This window comes from Acinonyx jubatus, chromosome E3 (assembly GCF_027475565.1).
Source record: "Acinonyx jubatus isolate Ajub_Pintada_27869175 chromosome E3, VMU_Ajub_asm_v1.0, whole genome shotgun sequence".
In the NCBI taxonomy this organism is placed as follows: Eukaryota; Metazoa; Chordata; class Mammalia; order Carnivora; family Felidae; genus Acinonyx; species Acinonyx jubatus.
In genome coordinates, this window is record NC_069398.1 from 18,365,984 (window position 1) to 18,380,653 (window position 14,670).

The 14,670-nt window shown below is 57.3% G+C and overlaps 2 protein-coding genes across 2 annotated transcripts; one reads left to right on the plus strand and one right to left on the minus strand.

Annotated features, from left to right (window-relative positions):
* Positions 1 to 118: 118 nt before the first annotated feature.
* Positions 119 to 5,316, plus strand: TBX6 (T-box transcription factor 6). Its single transcript, XM_027051599.2, has 8 exons — positions 119 to 1,250; positions 1,333 to 1,567; positions 2,462 to 2,729; positions 2,808 to 2,954; positions 3,029 to 3,099; positions 4,250 to 4,323; positions 4,408 to 4,591; positions 4,675 to 5,316. The coding sequence occupies exons 1-8, from the start codon at positions 1,133 to 1,135 to the stop codon at positions 4,886 to 4,888; spliced, it is 1,311 nt and encodes a 436-aa protein (XP_026907400.1). The 5' UTR covers positions 119 to 1,132; the 3' UTR covers positions 4,889 to 5,316.
* Positions 5,317 to 5,687: 371 nt separating this feature from the next.
* PPP4C (protein phosphatase 4 catalytic subunit) lies at positions 5,688 to 13,123 on the minus strand. The gene is made up of 9 exons (XM_027051604.2): positions 12,976 to 13,123; positions 12,570 to 12,737; positions 9,115 to 9,166; positions 8,488 to 8,538; positions 8,170 to 8,271; positions 7,445 to 7,618; positions 7,217 to 7,343; positions 6,200 to 6,389; positions 5,688 to 6,109 (listed from the first exon to the last, which is right to left on the minus strand). Exons 2-9 carry the CDS (start codon positions 12,665 to 12,667, stop codon positions 5,980 to 5,982), a joined length of 924 nt encoding a protein of 307 aa, XP_026907405.1. The 5' UTR covers positions 12,668 to 12,737; positions 12,976 to 13,123; the 3' UTR covers positions 5,688 to 5,979.
* Between the last annotated feature and the right edge of the window lie 1,547 nt (positions 13,124 to 14,670).

The following is a 14,670-nucleotide window of genomic DNA, read 5'->3' on the forward strand; positions in this document are numbered from 1 at the left end:
GGAAAGGGGGACTCAAATGCAGATTCCTTCCTCCGTCGACCTGTTCTTTTCTGGGCCCCCACACGGCATGGAGTAGGCACTGCGGTCAAAGCTGGGAGTCTGCCCTCCGGAGACTCAGCCATCTGAGACCCGGGACCGATCTCACTGTCCGTGCAGATTCCCGAGCCCACTCTGGCTCCCTAGGCCTTGACCTCGGCTGATCTGCGCTTTCTCAGCTTTAGCGTTTTGCCGCCGCCTAGGGGCGAGCTCTCCTGGGAGGCAACCGCGCAGCCGGCTTCACCGCCCCTCTCGCCGCCACTACAACTTCCAGCGGCCCCAGCCGCGTCCATCCGTCTCCTCCGCACCGAGCCTCGGCGCTGCGCCTGCTGGGAAGCGTAGTTCCGAGGGTTCCCCAGCGCGGGACCTTCTGGGAAACCCAGGCGCCAGCCGTCAGTGGCTGTCGAGCGGTGGGTGCTTCGGCACCTCGGAGACTCGGCGGAGGGTGGAGGTTTTTCAGAATGGGAACCAGGAAGGACTACAGGGTTCAGGCCTCGGCTGCGGAGTCCTCGAGGTCCCCAGTGCCCCGCGTGACAATAAGCTCAGGCCGCGTCCCTCCAGCCCTGCTCTTTCCCTCAGGTCATGCTTCATCCCTTCCAAGCTCTGGCCTCCAAGTGAAGGGGGATGGAGGGGGGGGGGGGTCACCTGCTAGAAAAGTGTGGGGCGCCAAGGTCTGCCCCGGGACTCTATGGACTCCATCCCAGGGTCCAGGCCCCGCCCCTCAGTAGCTTATCCCTAGCCGGGGCTCCCCCCGTGGGAACGGGGACCAGCTGGCCGGAAGCGCCAAACTGCGTCCCTGTCGAGCCCCGGGGATCAATCAGGCCGAGGAGTTAATTATGTAATGAGGGGGCAGGGGGTCGGGGCTAATGAAGCCTGGGGTGGGGGGAGAGAAGGGGAGGGTACCCAGGTATCCGGCCCCCTCTTGGACCCCTTCCAGGCCCCAGGGGTCTCCACCCAGCCCAACTCCAGGGCCCCAAATAGGGGAGGGGCTGTGATCCTGGGTCTGGAAGGGGCTGAGCTGTGAGCTATAAAGGGGGCATCTCTCAACACCCGGGGACTCTAGGCAGCGTGACCTGAGGCCAGACAGGACTACTCCATGTACCATCCACGAGAGTTGTACCCCTCCCTGGGGACAGGCTACCGCCTTGGGCCCCCCCAGCCGGGAGCAGATTCCAGCTTCCCGCCTGCTCTGGCAGAGGGCTACCGCTACCCTGGTGAGCATGGGGGCCATCTCCGGTGTAGAGGCCGTGGGGGGCTGTGGCCCTCTGCTGGCTCTCATTCCTCCCCCATCTCCAGATCTGGACACTCCCAAATTGGATTGCTTCCTCTCCGGGATTGAGGCTGCTCCCTGCACCTTGGCCGCTCCCCCACCCCTGCCCCCGCTGCCCCCAGCCCTGGGCACTGAGCCGGCCCCCCCAGCCCCAGACGCCCTTCATTCGCTCCCTGGAGTCAGCCTGAGCCTGGAGAACCGGGAGCTGTGGAAAGAGTTCAATTCCGTGGGAACAGAGATGATCATCACCAAAGCTGGGAGGTGAGGGGCTGGGCCAGGGTCAAAGGGCCCAGTGTGCTCCTGGTGGGGGTCTTTTGGGAAAGGCAGAGTTCCTGGTGAAGGGGCTAGGTTTGGGGGTTCCTAGAGGGTCTAGAGCGCTGCCTAAGTTCAGGGTGTGATTGTGGCCTGGGTCACAGGTTACTCTACGGCAGGATCAGGGGTCATTCTGTGGCAAAGGTCAAGGGTCAGTCTGTGGAATCTGTAGCTGGTTTAAGGACCAACCTACGGCAAGGGTCCTAGGTCAGTCTGGGCCTGGGTCAGAAAGTCTGGCTGGGTTATAGTATAATTCATATGTGGCCCAGATCAGGGGTCAGTCTGTGACTGGAGCCAGGGTTCAGACTACGATTGGGGTCAAGGGCCAGCCAGTGACCAGCATTCAGAGAAATCTGGCCAGGATCAGGGTCAGTATGTGACTAGGTCTGGGGTTGCCCTGGAGGCATGGCGTGTGGCCTGTGAGCCAGGAGCTCGGGCCTGAGCGTGGTAAGTCCTCGGTCCCACTGAAGGCAGGACACTGTTTTCCTGAAGCAGGTGTGTCCAGCAGTGTAGACTGTGGTGCTGGAGACTAGGTGAGGAGACCAGAGTGGGGAGCGGTAGGCTCTTGGCAAGACTTTAGGGACAGAAGCGTGTCACCACTGCTTCTGCAGATGGAGTTTGAGGGCTTAGGAGTCCAGAGTCTGGCTCTGCTCCTAATCTGTGTGACCCCGGTCAGACCACCTGTCTGTCCCGTCACTTCCGGCTCAAAGACCCTGCCCTCTGGATTCTAATTCCACCTCTCTCAACGTTTCTCTGATGAAACCGGGTGAGCGCCGGTGGTGGCTGCGCCCACCCCTGGCCGGCGGGTCGCGCCAGGCCTCTCCCATCCCCTCCCCTGTCCAGGCGCATGTTCCCTGCTTGCCGAATATCAGTCACTGGGCTGGACCCCGAGGCCCGCTACCTGTTTCTCCTGGATGTGGTTCCAGTGGATGGGGCTCGCTACCGCTGGCAGGGCCGGCGCTGGGAGCCCAGTGGCAAGGCCGAGCCCCGCCTGCCTGACCGCGTCTACATTCACCCTGACTCTCCTGCCACCGGTGCCCACTGGATGCGGCAGCCCGTGTCTTTCCATCGTGTCAAGCTCACCAACAGCACGCTGGACCCCCATGGCCATGTGAGGCCCTGGCTGGGACAGGCTGGGGGTTGGGGGTGGGACCCCGGGCGGGGAGTCATCTCGTTTCTTCCCTCTCAGCTGATCTTGCACTCCATGCACAAGTACCAGCCCCGCATACACCTGGTGCGGGCAGCCCAGCTTTGCAGCCAACACTGGGGGGGCGTTGCCTCCTTCCGCTTCCCCGAGACCACATTCATCTCTGTGACAGCCTATCAGAACCCCCGGGTAAGTGACCCTGCTGGGGGGGGAGGGGGCCCACCCAGGCCGTGGGAGCTCTGACTCCGCATGTGTGTCCCCAGATCACACAACTGAAGATCGCAGCCAATCCCTTTGCCAAGGGCTTCCGGGAGAATGGCAGAAACTGTAAGAGGTGGGCATTGCTCATTCATTCACTCCTTCCTGCAGCAAACGTCTATGGACGGCCCACTGTGTGTCTGGCACTGTGCTGGAAGCCAGGAACACAACAGTAAGGAAAAACACTTATTCGCTCGATGATCCCACAGATACTTGTCTTAGCACCTGCTGTGTGCCGGGCACAGTTCCAGGCACTGGAGATCCATCATGAAGAAAAGAAATGAAGCCCCTGCCCTTATGGGACTGACACTTTAGTGGGCAGAGTAGACAAGTAAACGCGAGAAATAAATAAAATATAATGTGTTAGGGATAAGTTCTGAAGAGGAAAGAAAGAAAGGAAAACAGGAAAGACTGGAGTGGGGTATTTATTAGATTAGAAGCCTGTTCCAGGTCCTGAAGGAAGTATGGGAGGAAAAAGTCCTGAAGGAAGTGGATATCTGAGGAACAGCATGCCAAGAAGTGGGAACAGCATGGGCAAGGGTCCTGAGGTAGGAGCACACCTGCGGTGCGGCTGGAGTGGAAGAGGCGAAGAGGCAAGTGAGAGGCAAAGAGGAGCCAGGCTTTGTTGGACAGTGAATGTTTATTTAGGACTTTGGCTTCTGTTCTGAGTGGAGCTCTCTCAGTCGAGCTGTTCTTTGCTCTCAAGGGGTGTACAGTCAGGCAGAAGAGACAGCCGTTAATCAAAGGGTCACCCTAACAAATATACAGCAGAACAGTTGACAGATGCTATGAGGGTGGTGGTGTAGTGCCGTGGGAAGTCAGAGGACTTCCTTGAGGACGTGAGACAAGAGCGTGAACTGAGCCAGGGATGAGCTGAACAGGTGAGCAGGGGCAGATGAGAGGATTCCAGAGGATGGCTGCCAGGCAGCCGGTGATGGGGAGGTGGCCTCAGCCCATGCCCTGGCCTTCTAGCTTGGGAAGGAGTTTCCCAAATGCAATGAAGGCAATAGGAAACCACTGGAAAGGTTTAAGTGGAAGATACTTTGCCCTTTCTAGTCCCTTAATTCTCTGGCCTTGAGTTCCTTCATCTGTAAAATGGGTATAATAATGGCACCTCCCTAACAAGGTCCCTGGGAGGGTGAAAGGCCTGGCACCTGGTAAGTGCCATTATTACCATCATCATCATCATCACTATCATCATCATCATCATTGTCACTGTCCTCTAGGGAGCGAGATGCCCGTGTGAAGAGGAAACTGAGGGGCCCAGAGCCAGTGGCCACAGAGACCTATGGGAGTGGAGGTGAGCGTAGTCTCAATAGTGATGGGGGCCAGTCCTCAGATGCTGTTCCTCCTTAGCCCGACCTCTCTCTTCTGCCTTCCCCAGATGCACCAGGGGGCCCCTGTGATTCCACACTGGGGGGGGATGTCCGTGAGTCAGATCCCGAGCAGGCCCCAGCCCCCCGCGAAGCGGCCCAGGCCCCGGCTCCTCCGTGTGGTGGCTCCAGTGCCGAAGCCTACCTTCTGCACCCTGCCGCTTTCCACGGGGCTCCCAGTCACCTTCCAACCAGGCAAGTGGGACGAGGGCGCAGAGTTGGGCTGTTTCAGGTCGGGGAGCCCTGCGTCCTGTCCTGACACCTCCTCTTTACTTCAGGAACCCCAGCTTCCCTGAGGCTGTGGACTCAGGGCGCCCGGCCCCCTACTCGGCCGCATTCCTGGAGCTGCAGCCTGGGCCGGGGGGCTCAGGATACCCAGCAGCTGCACCCCCAGCCCCCTTCGCCTCGCACTTCCTCCAGGGGGGCCCCTTCCCCCTTCCCTACCCCGGCCCTGGGGCTTACCTGGACGTGGGCTCCAAACCTATGTACTGAGCTCTTGCTGGGCCCCTCTGCCTCCCTCCCTGTCCTCGGTCCCAGACCTCCGCTGCCCTTCCCCCAGGCCTGCAGCCCCATCACTTCCACTGGCCCCATCCCCCACACCAAATGGCGGCCCGGGGGGGCCTCCCCCACCCCACTTCACACTTTGATTTCACTCCCACCCACCCTGGCTTCAAAGCTCTGGCTAAGCTGCTGGGAGTCCAGCTGGGGCCAGCTTCCCCTTCCAGGCTCTCACCTCGGTGTGAATGGAGGGAGGCTCTGCCTGGCCAAATGGGGCCACTGCCCAGCACCCCCTCCTCCTGGGCCTCAGCCTTGGGCTCTGCAAGTTCTACCCCCTCGCCCCAGGACAACCCACACCAGTTTGTTCTCAGGACCAGAGTATTTTTGTTAATAAAACTCAAAAGACCTCAGTGCTCTGGAAACATTGGCTAATGGTGTTTAGCCCTGGGCAGGGCTGGGTGAGCAAAGGTTTTGTGGGGAGACCCAAGCCCCAATTTACACTTGCCAGTTTCCAGCTGCATGACCTCATGCATGTAAATCAACCGGCTTTGGTGCTGTTTCCTCTTCAGGGAAGTGGGGAAACGTGAAATGTCCTGACCCTGTTTTGAGAATTAAATAAGGCTGCTTCTGAGAACCCAGCCCTCCGCCTGGCACGGCGGAAGCCTTCCCAGAAGTCACTGTCACTGAATGCAGACCAGGAGGCTCTGGGGCAGTCAAGGTCCTCAGGTCTACCCCAGGCCCCAAGGCCGGCATCGCGGCTCAATACCAATCGAGTCTGACACAAACCCAAAGACCATTTTTCTCCTTTTATTAGAATTTTTCTCTCAAAATTTTTTTTATCTAAAAACAAACAAAAAAAAAAGGAAAAAAGAAAAACAAAAAATTATTGGAAACATCATGGTTCAAGTGGGGAGAAAGGAGAGGAGCATGGAGCGGAAGCTCCAAGCGTCTCCAGAGAAAGTCCTCACCCTCGAAGTGCCCTCTCTGGGGGGAGAGCAGAGCCGAGACAACCCCCCAACGCCCGGCCTCCGTCTGGAGAAGAGGGCAGAGTCACAGTGGTCCGAGGGCCAGAGGGGCTGGAGGGATCACAGGAAGTAATCGGCCACGGGTTTCTTGGAGGGGATGCCCCGGGTCTCTTGGGGCGCAGCCTCGAAGATGATGAAATCTTTCTGGAGATGCTCATCTAGCTCCAAGATGGCTGCCACATTCCCACAGCTAGAAGCGGAGGGCAGTGGTGTGAGAGGAGTGGGTCAGCCCAGGCCCCCACCCCCACCCCACCCCCTCCTCCTGGCCCAGGCAGCTCACCGGTAGCAGTAGTTGGGAGCCGACCACACAGTGAGCACAGTCTCATTGAAGTGCCACTTATAACCTTCCATCACCAGTTGGTGGGCGCGACAGATCATGTCAATATCGTTGGCTGCATTAAACTGGGCCACCACGTCACTGCCAAACAGGTAGCCAGCCCCACGGGGGCTCACGCCCCAGCCTGTTGTGTCTGAGGCAAAGGAAGGTAGGGATGGGGGGAGAGGGTGTCCTCGAGGTTTCTCTGGTGCCCACCGCCCTTCGAAAGAGACCATCCTGTCCCCCTCTCTCAATCAAGCCCCACGGGGCCAGAGCACACGGCCTGTGTTCTGGGGGATCCTGGAGACAGGACAGCAAATGCTGGAGAAAATCAGCTCCAAAGGAGAAAGAATTTTCTGACGGTTGGAGCTATCCCATAACCAGAGTGACCATGTGACTTACAGGCCAAACAGGTGCACACAAAAGCGAGAGAAGACACTTATAATGACCACATTGGTCCAGCAGGTGACAACAAGGGCTGTCCTGGCCGCCATGGGAGCAGTGGCCAGGCAGGCGGGCACGGCAGTGAGGGGGCGGAGGCTGTGCGTGTTACAGCAGGAGCTCTGGACTGGTACTTGGGAGACTCGGCGTTCAGTCTTGGCTCTGCTCTGTACCAGCTGGGGAACCCCACAAAATGAGGGACGTTCGTGGGGCTGTCGTTCTCAGAGTGTGAACTCTGCAGAAGCCCCTTCAGGTTCAGGGGGCCAATGATTTCGTCCCAAACAAGCCTCTGAGCGATGAAATACACACCCATCCCCTCTCCGAGCTCACGAGCACCAGCTGCCCACACTCCTCCTCCTCTTTGAGGGTGTCAGGGGGCAAGCCGGCCAAGTGCAGACACCAGTGAAGACCAGCTCCACTCTGCTCTTCCCTAAGCCCGCCTGGCCTGTCTCTTCAAGGCGCTTGCTTTAGCTACAAGACCCCCTCAGTCTCCTGCCACACTAAGGGTAGAGCCACCCTGCCCTGCCTGCCTGCCCTCACCTTCAGGGTCAGACCAGAGCAGGTCACACATGGGCCCGTCATGGGGCACTTCTTGCTTTCGGTCAATCGTCCGGATCTGGTCCAGGGTCTGGATAGAGGGGGAGAGGCCCCCATGCACGCAGAAGATCTACAGGGGGACAAGAAAGGAGTGAAGGCCGGCTGAGCCCAGTGCCTCTTCCCCCGCCCCGCCGCGAGTCCGATCCCCGCGGGACCCGGTAGCCGGCCCACCTTGCCATCGATGATGGCCGACAGGCTGAGGTAGTCAAAGATCTCAGTGCAGTAGCGCCACACGGTCACCGAGCCATATTTGCGCAGACACTCGTCGTAGAAGCCGTAGACCTGGGTGATCTGGCGGCTTTCGTGGTTGCCCCGGATCAGGGTGATTCGGTCAGGATAGCGAACCTGGAGGGGGCCACCGATCCAGGGCTGGGGGCTGGGCTCTGTCCCTCCCTCACAGCCCCACCGGCCCTTCCCAGATCTCCTCATACTTGCCCGCCCTGTCACCTCACCACTACCCCAGCCCAGAGTCATGCCATCTCTTGCCAGCCTCACAGGCCCCGGTCCCTCCTCTAGGGGATTTGAGGCTGACCCCTCCCCATCAACTACAACGTATCGGTTCCCCTTTCACCACTAAGTCCTTACCGAGACCCTCAGGTGCTCTGTCATCTGGCCTACCAATGGATACCGCACCCAGGTGAACCCAACACCCTGCCACTTTCCGAGCACGGGGAGCCTCTATTCCCTCCCCTCCAATGGCGCAGCTCCGCCTTCTCCTCCAGGAACCCCATCAGATGCCCCCGAGCCAAGGAAAGCTGCTCTGCCCATCCCCGGGCAAGCTGAACACCAGCAGGACGGCTCAGAGCTGGGGGTGGATGGAGAAGGACGAGGGCAGGAAGGACACAGGTCAGGCCGGAGGCGGCCCGGGTGTGGGCACCGGAAGCCCAGGTTCCCACCTTAAGTGCCAGCAGCAGGAGGAACGTTTCGACGCTGTAGAAACCACGATCCACAAAGTCCCCCATGAAGAGGTAGTTGGTCTCAGGGACGTCGCCACCCACCTGGGGAGGGAGGAGTGGGGGGAGAAGGGTTTGCTCGATCCTCACCTGTCCCCCGCCGTGGCAGCCCATGTGCCGGTCAAGTTGAGGCCCTTCTTTCACAGAGGACCCACCAAACAGGAGTCCTCTCACTCACCCAAGTCAAAGCTTCCACTCTCAATTAAAGGGGTCTTCCAGTCACCCCCCAGGTCACCTGTCCCAGAGTCTCCCCACACTCACTCTGAACAGCTCCTTGAGGTCATAGAATTGCCCGTGGATGTCGCCGCATACCTAGGAAGTGAGGAGAGCTGGGTCGGAACTCGCACAGCCGGAGAGCCTCCGCCTCCAGGGGCTGGCCTTCAGAACACCTGCTGCTTTAGTAGCTCCTTATCGCTCCCAGCTAAACCTCAGCTTCTCAGGGGCACCAATCTACTCTCCTACCCGGACTTCGTCTGCTCTGGAATCACCCCGCATCCCACACTGAGTGCCAGCTGTTCTGTGGGCAAGAGCTAAAACTAGGTCTCTCGAGCTAGGCCTGTAGCTTCTGGAGGACCTGGCCCCTTCCTCTCTGTGTTTCCCTCAAGGAACCCGGAATAAAGCTACTAATGACACAGAATACACAGAAATGTGTGGGGTAGAATCACTCACCAGATTCAGAGTCCTTCTGCCCTGACCAAGAGTATCCCCCCATCAGGTCAAAAGAACCTTCCCGTAACATCCATTTCGTATAGCAAAGCTCCCTTGAAGATGGGAGAGGGACACACGGGACTTTCCGGGCTCTCAGGGATGAGGGGCAGACCTCTGTAGCCCACAAGATTAAGGGGAACGGCCATGTGCCTAGGCTCTGGAAGGACAAGCGGTACTCACTGTGACTGGCGAGTCCACCCTCTGTACGTTGCTCTCCTCTACCAAGATCTCTCTGGGGATGGGAGAAGACCAGGGTCACCACAGCCAGGCCAGCCCAGCTCAGCCCAGCCCAGTTCCTCATCTTTTGGAAGGGAGGATCTGAGGTGGGCCTTGAACCTCTAGGGGGCAGGAGTGAGGTGTGCAATATCCCCAGGATGGGCTGACCGCAGGCCTCCCCAAGGCCAAGAGGCCAGAGCCCAAACTCTTGCTGCGGCATTCAAAGCCTTTCCAAGGAGACAGTGGCCTTTCAAGCCCTGACCCTCCCTGTTGCCCTCTTTCCCACATCCAGTGCTCGTTCCAGAGAACAGACCCGCTCTCCACGCAGAGCTCTCTGCTCATGCTGCTCCCTTGGCCTGGAGCGCTCCGAGACCGTGCCCCCGGCTGAGCTTCCTCTCCGCCCGTCACGGAGGCTTTCCCCAGACTGTCCAAAGGCACCCAGTGATCAAACACACCATCAAAGTGATGCGCTTTTGCCTTATTTAGAGGGAGTGACAACTTTGTTCTTTCGTTCCTCCCTGCAGTGGAGTCTACTACTACTCGAGAGCGCGTGACGTGAAACCACTCTGTCAGCTACACACACACAGCGAAGTAAGCGGTGCCACGTTTCCAGATTTCACCCTTGGGGATGATGGCAGCAGTGACCACTCCAGTTCACGCCACACCCCAGGACCGTAGTAAGAGCTTGGTGTCGATGACACAAACCCAACGGCCAACCCCCAAGGCGGGCACTGTGGTGACACCCACTGCTCAGGGGAATAAACTGGCCACGGTCATACAGGTGGGATTTAATTCAGGCAGCCTGGCGCTGCCACCTAGCTACTCTGGTGTGGGGGGTGCCCAGGCACTGGCCTTTTTCTGCCAGCCTCCTCCTAGGAGACAAGCAGCTCCCTGAGCTCCGAGAACGGATGCTTTCACGTATGGCCCTGAAGATGCTCTCTATGAAAAAGGTGGCTTGAGGGAAGTGCGTTTGCTTGGCTTTCTGGGAATGGGGGGACGTTCGGGGGAAGGCACTGGCAGTGATCGAGCGGCCATCCAACAACCAGGCCCTCCCGCTAGGAACGCATCTGGCGTGAAACACTGTTCCACATCAACTGCTTATGATGACCTCCCCAATGGACTCAGGGAGGTTCTTTTCCTCCTCGACAGAAAAACCAAGGCTTAGAGAAAAAAGGGGGCAGGATCACGGTCACGAAGCTGGAGAGTGAATGAACTGAACTCAGGAGCCCAATCTCCTATGAATCTGTGCCGGCCTCATCCACAGATTCCGGGCCCAGCCTCCAAGCCCAGCTCTGTCACTCACAGCACATCATCTGCCCTCTCAGGGGTCACACCCGCCCACCTTTACTTCCACAACAAATGCTACCTTTAGAAAATGCCTGCCAAAGTGCCAGCCCCTGTCCCTACAGATGCAGAATCTCATCTGAGCTCCGTAAGGACTTCAAAGACTTGGAGAGATGGAGAGACTTGACCAGGATTACATTGTTTATAGGTGACGAAGCTGGGACTCCTATTGAAAACCACCGGATTCAAACCCTCTGCTCTTTTCCTGTACTGGTATTTTTAGTAGGACTGAGTTCAGTCCACACACTTCAGGCCTCTCTAGTTCCAAGGGTTTGAGACTATGTACCCTGTGAGCAAAGGGAGGTTCCTAACACTTTCAGCCTTGGCTGGGACCCTGGTGGGTCTCCAGGAGGCCATGGCCAGGTGCAAGAGTTGTTCCCCCTTCAGAATGGGCCCAAGATAATACTGGCCAACTTGGGCCTCAGCCCAGTACCTCCCAGGCCCTTCTCAGTTTCGGCTGGATGGGACTCTCCCACTCCTCAGTCCTCTATAGCTCCCCAGTGCTTTGTACACAGTTTAAGTGTCTCTGCTTGGCTGTCAATGAGCATGGAGTACAGTGAAAGATCTGGATCCAAAATGAACCTCCCCTCCACCGAGCTGTGAAACTGCAGGCAAGACATTATCTTTTCAGAGACTCAGTTTCCTCTTCTGTGAAACACTCACGCTTGACCTGACGAAGCCACAGGGCTGCTGCCAAGAGCAATGGAGACGGAATAAATTACCTCTCTGTTATTCTGAAAACTCCACCGTGCTATTCGAGCATTAGCTATCCTCACCACCGAATCAATTCAGGCCCTCTGGGAAAGATGAGTCTAACAGGAAAAAGAACAGTGCCAGGCAACAGTTGGTTTAAGTTCCTAAAAATGCCACTCAAGACAGAGAGAACAGGGATGACTAAAAACATCTTGGGGCTCTTCCAGTCAGGGAAATTTTCTTCAAACGGCAAAACACAGTCAAGACAAAAAAGGGCCTTGCCTGTTCACCAAACAGGCCTCGTCTCACTGCTATGAGTCTGTCTGTGTGAAGTAAAACCAAGCAAGAGTCCGAGAGCCACAAGTTCAGAACCTAGCTCCGCCACGTTCTCTCTGGGTGACCTCAGTCAAGTCATCAGGCCTCCAGGAGTCACGTTAAATGGAGCAAATAGTCCTGACCTCACAAAACTGCTGTGAGGAAGACGGAAGTTCCTTGCCAGTACGAGGCCTGTTGTGGAACCGTGGGCCTGCTGTTCAACAAACGTATGGTGGTTCTCCTGGCCCTTTCCCTACAATTCTCCGGCACGGTGCAAGCTGCAAACAGTACCTTAGGGGAGGCAGGTTTAAGTGGTCTCCTTGCTGGTGCCCACACATCTCGGGGCCTCCACTCCTGCCCTCATCCTACTACAAATGTCCTTCCTCCCTGGCCCTGCTCCCATCAGCCAGCCAAATGATTTTCATCCTTCCAGGCCACCTTCTCTTAGAAGCCTTCCCTGATGACTTCAGTCCATATCAGCAATGCCCTCTTCCTACACGGTAACAACAGTAACACCTAAGGATTAGTGAGCACTTACGTTGTACCAAGGAACGATGCTAAGCCCACCCCACGCACCAACTTACTGACTCGTCACAGCCATCTTAGTAAGTACTGTTATCCCCAGTCTACAAATGAAAAAACTGTCAGGGACCTCAAGATCACCAACACAGCCAGTAAGTGGCAGAGCTCACCTCCCAACCTAGAACCATCACATTCCAAAGCCTGAGCTCCTAACCACTACATCATCCTACTTCCCACAGAACTCAAGGGTTGGGCTTATCCCCAAAGTTCAGTTCCTCCAAGAAACCTCTGTTCCTCCGGCAGGTAAAGTTGTTTCCGTGAGCTTCCTAAGTATCTTATGACTCTCTAACGCCACTGAAAACGCGTCACTTCATACTTTCGGTGTCTTTATCCAGGTCTGTCTTCTCCCAACAGGCTGGCTGCTCGAGGGAAGTGGCCCTATTCTGCTCCTCTCTGGGAAAGATGCCAGGATGATCCAGGCCCCAAGTTCTCACTGGCTTTGCCCCAGACCGGAACCCCTTTGGGCAGCGGGGCCACAGGCTCACCTGGCCTTAGCGCACAGGGCCTTGACTTCGCTCTCTTTGATGAGCTCGCAGCGCCGCAGTTGCTCGATCTGCCGGTCCAGGTCGCTGATCTCCGCCATGGCCCACCACCCGCCCCCGGCGCGGGTCAGAGCCGGGGCCGCCGCCCCCTCCGCACCGCACAGGGGTCTCCTGAGGAACGAGAAGACGAGTCCGTGGATTAGAGCGTCCGTAGGGGGAGCGGGGGGGTGGGGGTGGGGAGGCAACTAAATTCTGGAGCTGGCCCGGCCCCCACCCCCACCCCCGCCTCCCCTCACATCGGCCCCGGGACCCCCAGCGTCCCACGGCCCTGGCCGCTCCCCGCTAACTCCCGCCGAACCCCGCGATCCCGCGCTCGGGACGGTGGCCTAGAGGGGTCTCAGCCTATTACCGCCGCCGCGACTCCGGCTCCGGCTCCCGGACTCCCTGCCTGCCTTCCTCCTTCCCTCCGCTTTGGGCCGCCGCCACCGCCGCTTCTACTTCCGGCCCCGCCGCGGAAGCAAAGGGAGATCAGTTCCGCCGCGCGCCGGATGTGGCGTCATACACACCTTCCCCCTCGCGCGCCGCGCCCTTACCCCCACCTCTCGGAGCAGAGGAGTAGGGATGAGCCGAAGGAAGCGGATGTGGGCAGCGTGCGGGCGGAGGTCACCGGGGGGCCCGGCGGAACCGCCTCTTGCGAGCTGATGGACGCCTCAGTCCGCCCCACTCCCATCTCCGTTAGGGAAGCAAGCTGAGCCGCGGGGCCGCCGTGTAATTTTGTGACACGCTTTTATTTACCTGTTTGAGTCGGCCTACCCATCCCTGAGGGTCACCCTTGCAGCCCTGGTGCTTAGAACGAGGCCTGGCACAGTAGGCATACCTAAACATTTGTTCAGTGGCTGGAAGAATCCTGTCCAAATCTCTTTCCGTGGCCCCAGAGAAATCTCTGCCGTAGAGGACCTCCGAAGTTAGAGGCAGAAAGGAGTCCACCTTGCCCACACGAGTCTGGGCCTCAGTCAAAATTACCTCCCCGATTCCAGAACAGTACCCCCCGACACCCTTCAGTTGCTTCCTGTTGCCTGCAAGTTTTATTCCTTTTTTTTTTTAAAGGAATCAGTTCTAGTATCTCCACCTATCACACGTTTTGGAATTCACCGTTAGTATAAAAAGCCCACCCCCACCCCCACCACTGGTATTTGGGGAAGTGACTGGTCTGTGAGCATACTTGGTGTCTGAGACTTTGCACATGCTGCTCCCTTTTGAAAACTCCTTTTTGCTATCTTCTGTTGACCTTCAATTTTTATTTGCTTTCCTTAAGACTTTGTTTCAGAGAATTCAGTGAGGCTAGGCACAGAAGCGAGGCCAAAGTTTAGAGAGGCACTGGGAGTGGGGTTGGTTTTGTATGTAGGTAATAGATGCAGATGTGCACTGAAGGAAATGACCAAGTTCTTAAACTCCTAAAAAGTCCTAGGTTAAGTCAGTTCTATGCACATCACTACAGGAATTCAGTAGGTCCAGAGAGATCACAAAAGTCAAGGTTATTTTTTTCCCTCCAGAAGGGAGCTCAGACAGTAAAGGGCCCAGAGGGAAATTCAGGAAGTGGCAGGACTCACTAAGATCCCTGGTTAGAGCTAGGGCCTTTAACAGCTCAAGAGACCTGATGCAGTTACTGCTACAGCCCAACCTGGGTGACTGGGAAAGGGTTCAAGGTGTGGCAGAGGCATTAAGTACGGGGCCTTCATTCTGGCTTCACGGAACGCAGCAGCTACTTTGGCCCAGTTCTTAACCTGGAACCTGCGCCCTGTGTTGTTGAGGGGGCTGAACAATCTGTGTTGTTGAGGGGGGTTGTTGGAATAAATTCCAGGTTCTTCAGGCGGTTCCATGGTCCAAGGAAGATTAATTAAGAAACCAGTTCTAATCCCATCTCCTGTTGAGATGGGAAAACAGACAAGCTCAACAGTACAGATTAAGGACATAGGCATTAATAATCTTGTCTTCATCAAGAAAGTGCAACCTCAGGCAGCACGGACTTAAGCGGGAGATGGGAATAACAACACCCACTCATACAGATCACTTGCGTGGTGTCGTGTCGTTGTCACCTGGCTCA

Coding starts and splice junctions, on each gene's coding strand:
- TBX6 (XM_027051599.2), top strand. CDS start 1,133: ATGTACCATCCACGAGAGTTGTACCCCTCCCTGGGGACAGGCTACCGC. Junction 1,251..1,332: donor AGAGGGCTACCGCTACCCTG/GTGAGCATGGGG, acceptor CCCCATCTCCAG/ATCTGGACACTCCCAAATTG. Junction 4,324..4,407: donor AGAGACCTATGGGAGTGGAG/GTGAGCGTAGTC, acceptor TGCCTTCCCCAG/ATGCACCAGGGGGCCCCTGT.
- PPP4C (XM_027051604.2), bottom strand. CDS start 12,667: ATGGCGGAGATCAGCGACCTGGACCGGCAGATCGAGCAACTGCGGCGC. Junction 8,272..8,487: donor ACCTCAAGGAGCTGTTCAGA/GTGAGTGTGGGG, acceptor CTCCCTCCCCAG/GTGGGTGGCGACGTCCCTGA. Junction 7,344..7,444: donor CGGCCATCATCGATGGCAAG/GTGGGCCGGCTA, acceptor GTCCCCCTGTAG/ATCTTCTGCGTGCATGGGGG.